General features: G+C 55.0%; 2 protein-coding genes across 2 annotated transcripts in view; one reads left to right on the top strand and one right to left on the bottom strand.

The window, feature by feature from the left end:
- Positions 1-2,792, bottom strand: part of PTSG_07625 (uncharacterized protein) — a gene marked incomplete at its 3' end in the record, with an annotated part of 7,363 nt that extends 4,571 nt beyond the window's left edge. Inside the window, exons 1-6 of the mRNA XM_004991365.1 lie at positions 2,171-2,792; positions 1,426-1,921; positions 1,153-1,226; positions 881-973; positions 593-676; positions 212-371 (exon numbers count right to left, since the gene is read on the bottom strand). Coding sequence (XP_004991422.1) covers positions 212-371; positions 593-676; positions 881-973; positions 1,153-1,226; positions 1,426-1,921; positions 2,171-2,754 — 1,491 coding nt within the window. The 5' untranslated portion in view covers positions 2,755-2,792. The remainder of the gene's footprint in view (positions 1-211; positions 372-592; positions 677-880; positions 974-1,152; positions 1,227-1,425; positions 1,922-2,170) is intronic.
- PTSG_07624 (glycine C-acetyltransferase) overlaps positions 2,766-5,584 on the top strand; it is a 4,885-nt gene continuing 2,066 nt past the window's right edge. Inside the window, exons 1-7 of the mRNA XM_004991364.1 lie at positions 2,766-3,012; positions 3,231-3,410; positions 3,715-3,841; positions 4,170-4,255; positions 4,578-4,706; positions 4,826-4,862; positions 5,105-5,158. Coding sequence (XP_004991421.1) covers positions 2,839-3,012; positions 3,231-3,410; positions 3,715-3,841; positions 4,170-4,255; positions 4,578-4,706; positions 4,826-4,862; positions 5,105-5,158 — 787 coding nt within the window. The 5' untranslated portion in view covers positions 2,766-2,838. The remainder of the gene's footprint in view (positions 3,013-3,230; positions 3,411-3,714; positions 3,842-4,169; positions 4,256-4,577; positions 4,707-4,825; positions 4,863-5,104; positions 5,159-5,584) is intronic.

Raw genomic sequence — 5,584 nt, 5'->3', positions numbered from 1 at the left:
AGATAGAGACAGAGAGAGAGAGATAGAGAGAGAGAGAGATAGAGAGAGAGAGAGAGAGGGAGGGAAGGAGAGAGAGAGATGCATAAGCACACACACACACACACACACACACACACACACACACACACACACACACACACACACACACACACGCACGCGCGCGCGCGCGCGACTACTACTGCCACCACCACCACCACGACAACCATCACACCTCGGCGTAGACAAAGGGGATTGCGTTGAGCAGGGCCGTCGCTGCTGGCGATGCGGAGGAGTGTGATAACCGCTGGTGGTGCAATGGGCCCCGCACACGCGTCCACGCACCAGCAAGCCTGTCAAGCATGTTTAGCGACGTCACCCAGTGCTGCTGTCGGCTGATGGAGCAGACGTGTAGATATGGCAGAGGCATGTGTAGCGTTTGCAAGATGGAATGAGTTGCACAGAGGAGACGATGACAAGTAACAGTGCCGTTCACACACCGAAATATCCCAGGCAATCATCAGCGTGGCATGCAATTACAAACAGCCGACACACACACACGCACACACACACATTCCCACTACGCATGCATCAGAGACATGATAGCTGGACGTACAGTCCGACGACGAGACGGGAGAGGTCAAGAAGCCCGCGTGACGTTTGCCGAACAGCGGTAGACACAGCAAGCAGGGTCATGCACCTGACACAGGCAATGAGAGGAGGATATGGCGAAAAAGGGTGGTTAGCAGTGATCGTATGCAAAAGGATGTGAGTTGAACGCGTGCGTGCGTGTTCGTGTTCGTGTATGTGTGTGGAGGAGCTTGCTGCTGGCGAAATATCACCGCAGGTTGCACCCACACCACAACACCACCCTCCAAAGCGGCAACCATCCCGTGGTGTGTACCGTTGCGAGATGTCTGTGACAGCTGCGTGCCAGTGGGCGACGATGGTGCTGGCGGCGTTTGCAATTGCGCTCGCAACTGGCGACTCATCAAACCTGAACACAGCAGAGTAGATGATGGCCGAGAGATGGTGGGATGCGTACGTGTGTGTGTGTGTGTGTGTATGTGTACGTGTTCGTGTGGGTTAAGTTTGCGCCGGTGGAGTTCATGCCCAAGCAGCTGTGGCACACACACACACACACATGCAAATACATTCAGCACATGAGTGACTCACGCTGGAGGGGCGGCGCAGATGCGGCGGAGGGCGTGGATTGCATTGGTGGTGTGGAGCAGTCGCCCCAGCAGCCGCTTGCATGACGATGACAGCAAGCACACACACACACACACATACAGACACACACACAGACACACACAGACACGCACACACGGACATACACACGGACATACACACGCACGCGCACACAGAGAAGTGAGTCACGTCGTCACGCAGTTACGTATGTGCAGTGGCACCAGCAATCGCAAAGAGAGCAAAGACATGAGCACATACCCGAGTCGCAGCCGCAGAGATGGTGGGAAGCGGCGGCAGCGTGTGCGGAAGGTGGAACGTGTCTGTCTCTCGGTTGTACTCAAGCACGGTCACGCGCGTGCACCCCTGCATGGCTGCACAAATGTCCATCACGACCCGTCGCTCGACTGCCCCGGGGCTCTCGCTCGCTTTCGTCTCTGCCATGCGTCGTCTCGCTGCAGCATGCGCAAACTCCGTAAACACGGCCAGGTCAATGTCCATATCCCATTGGTCCACGCCCTCATCCTCATCCTGCGATTGTTCGTGCTCGTGCTGCTTCTGGATGGTGTCCACTGTGGTGTGGCCGCTAAGCGACAAGGACTCACGTTGCTCCGTAGCTGTCTCGTCCCGTGCCCTTGTTTCTCCTGCGTGACGGCTGCGTTGGCTTGGTTCCTGTTCATGCTGTTGCTCTTCATCACTGTCGCTCTCATCGGTCATTTCCTCAAGCTCCGGGATGGTTGGTTGTGACTCGATTGGTCTGCACGAGATGGCGTGAGGGATTGCAAGTGAGCAGGAGAGCAGATGTAGAAGTACTAGCGCAATGCTAGGCCAGCGGAGCGGTATATACAAGAGGGAAAAGAACGCATACAACACAAAACAGCACATGACGCAGCATATACAGCACACAGCACAGCCCACGACACGCCACCGCACATGCACAACGCAACACACGACACGACACAACCAGCACAAACCACGACCCTGAGCGCACACAACCGCAGCTCACCGCGTTCCGTTGATGTAGAGTTGAAGGCCTTCGAGTGGCGATGGCTCAGGCTCGTGCGTCTCCTCTGTCGTGAGGTGCACTGGTTGGGCTGATGGTTGGTAGTGGTGATGCATGGGGTTGTTTGCCAGCTCCAGCAGAAGCATGAGGAGCGAGTAGTGTTCTCGCGTTGGTTCGCGAGACACACCATCGAGCGAATGCGACAGGAAGTTGGCTACCGATGCTTGCAGCTGGGATGCCAGTTGCATGTGCCCGTTGATCCAGAACTTCTCTGCCACCGCGGCGTATCTTCGCTCGACGTACTGTTCGTTGACGTCGAGGAAGCTGTGCTGCGCCAGCATGCGCTTGGTGTTTGGCGATACGTGGCGCACCAGTGCGCGAGCCAGCACTCTGCGCTGGCCAATGGCTGCAGCGTGGCCTGCATCAGCATCGGGATCAGCTGCGTCGTCCCTCCTCAGGTCTGCAGTAAGCTCCTGCTCGCACACACGCTGCGCCAGCTGCTGCAGCGCTTCCTGCACCCTCGCCTCTGTCTGCTGTCGGAAACGGCTTGCGCTCATCTTGGGCCGTTGCACTGCTGAACAATACATGAAAATTTACCCAATTTTCTACATCCAGTGTGTGTTTGTGCTGCTTGCTCTCCTTTGCTTTGTGTGTGTATCTTGAGAAGCGAGATGGTGTTGTTGAGTGGTCTTCGTCGGTACAGCACTGGTGCTGGACGCGCCAAGATGCTGGGTGTGCTGCGTGAGGAGCTTGAGGCCATCAAGGCTGCAGGCACCTGGAAGACAGAGCGCATCATCACGTCCCCGCAATCCCACAAGATTTCCGTGCAGGCCCGCGACAAGCCCGTGAGTTGTGGTGTGTGTTTGTGGTGCGTGAGTTGTGGTGTGTGTTTTTGTGTGTACGTTGTGTGCGTGTGTGTGAATATGTGAACGCTTTGTGTGTGTACATTGTGTGTGTGCGTGTGAATATGTGAACGTTGTGTGTGTACTTTGTGTGTGTGCGTGTGTGCATCGGCAATAGCTGACTCTGCAGCATGCCAACTTGCTTGCTTGAGTGGTGTTAGGTCATCAACATGTGCGCGAACAACTACCTCGGGCTGGCCGACAACCCGGAAGTGATTGCTGCGGCAAAGCACGCCATGGATACGCATGGCAGCGGTCTCGCATCTGTGCGCTTCATCTGCGGCACGCAGGACATTCACAAGGGCCTGGAATCTCGCATTGCCAAGTTTCACCAGATGGAGGTGTGGCTGCTATTGCGCAATCGGGTTTCTCTGTGTGTACGTGTACGTATGTGTGTCTTATGTTTGTTGTGTGTTTTGTGTTTGTTGTGTGTTTTGTGTTTGTTGTGTGTGTGTGTTTGTTGTGTGTGTGTGTGTGTGTGTGTGTGTGTGTGTGTGTGTGTGTGTGTGTGTGTGTGTGTGTGTGTAGTGTGCGCGTCGGCTCTCTCTCTCTCCCTCTGTATCTCGCTTGTGTTTGTGCTGTGCAGATGGTCTGACTGACTTTGATGCACATACGTATCGCCATCATCACCCGTGCAACCCCAAGGATGCCATCCTGTTCCCCAGCTGCTTCGACGCCAACGCGGCAATCTTCGAGGTCCTCCTCACCCCCGAGGATGCGGTGTTCAGCGACGAGCTCAACCACGCCTCCATCATCGACGGCATCCGCCTCTGTACGTCATCTGCGCATGTTTGTGTTCATGTGTGTGCATTGGTGTGTGTGTGTGTGTGAATTGGTGTGTGTGTGTGTGTGTGTGAATTGGTGTGTTCATGGGTGTACATGTTTGTGTTCATGGGTGTACATGTTTGTGTTCATGGGTGTACATGGGGTGTGTGTGTACTTGTTCATGTACTTGAGTACACGTTTGCCACGTTCGTATCCCGACTCCCAACACGCACATTTGTCTGCAACTGATGCGTCTTCACCACCCTCACCACCGCCACGTGTACATTCCATGATACTGCACCCCCCCCTCAATATGCGTGCTGTGGCGTGAGCAGGCAAGGCGCAGAAGAACCGCTTCAAGCACCGCGATATGGGGGATCTTGAGGAGAAACTGCGCAGCAGCGACGCCCGCCTCAAGCTGGTGCGACAAGCATACACACACGCACACACACGTGTGCACTGCTGTTGCTGTTGCTGTTACTGCTACTGTTACTGTTGCTGTTGTTGCTGTTGGTGCGTGTTGACATGCTGTGGAGGTTGAAAGGGCGGGTGCTAAACTGGCTGCTTTGCTTTGACGAATGCTCTCACCCACGCGTGCTCATTTTCACGAGTGCAACTGCACACTGACCGCCGCCACCATCACCACCATCACCACCATCACCACCATCACGACCATCACCGCCATCACCACCATCACCACCATCACCACCATCACCACCATCACGTCACTTTTGCTCGGGCAGATTGTGAGCGATGGCGTGTTCAGCATGGATGGCACCATCTGCCACCTCAAGGAGATGTGCGATCTTGCTGAGGAGTACGAGGCCGTGGTCCTCATTGACGAGTGCCACGCTACAGGCTTCTTCGGCAAGGTCGGACCTGTGGAATCATGTGTGTGTGTGTGTGTGTGCAGAAGGAGTTGAGCATGCTTCAATATGACTCATGCGTGCATGTATGTCCTGCGTTGATGGTGCTGTTTCCTCATCGTCAGACCGGCCGTGGAACCCCGGAATACTTCGACGTCATGGGTGCGAACACAAACGACTTGCGCCCCACCTCCAGCGATCCTCATCATAATTACTGGCATGCGTGCTGCCTTTGCAGTTGGTGTTGCGTTGCAGTCGTCAACACGTCTCACTGACTTCGTGTGTGTCTGTTCGTACTTTGACACGTGTGTGTGTGTGTGTGTGTGTGTGTGTGTGTGTGTGTGTGTGTGTGTGTGTGTGTGTGTGTGTGTGTGTGTGTGTGTGTGTGTTCGCGCCATTTCCAGACCGCGTTGACCTGATCAACTCGACCATGGGCAAGGCCCTCGGCGGCGCTATGGGTGAGCTGTAGGACGCACGACCACCAGCACAGCTTGCCTCAACAACTGCCACGTCACGCATACACACACGCACACACGCACACACACACGCAGGCACACACACACACACACACACACACACACACACACACACACACACACACACACACACACACACACACACTCGATATTAGAGAAGGACATGGACATGAAGTGGCTGGGTGGTTGTGGCTGTAGTGATCATTGTCGTAAGTCGACATAATGAGCGAGCAGGTCGCATGAGTGAGTAGCGATGAGTGCACTGTGCGATCGCACGATCGACCTAGTTGCGGAGAACAAGTTAGTGTGTAGTATGCAGTATGCGGACACGTATTATAGAGTAGATAAGACGAGAAGGGATGAGGAGTGTAAAATACCGATGGTGCTGAGGATGCTAGCTCATCGCTT

This window comes from Salpingoeca rosetta (assembly GCF_000188695.1).
Source record: "Salpingoeca rosetta unplaced genomic scaffold supercont1.20, whole genome shotgun sequence".
Classification (NCBI taxonomy): domain Eukaryota; class Choanoflagellata; order Craspedida; family Salpingoecidae; genus Salpingoeca; species Salpingoeca rosetta.
The sequence above is the reverse complement of the archived record's forward strand: the minus strand, read 5'-3'. Positions and strand labels throughout refer to the sequence as shown.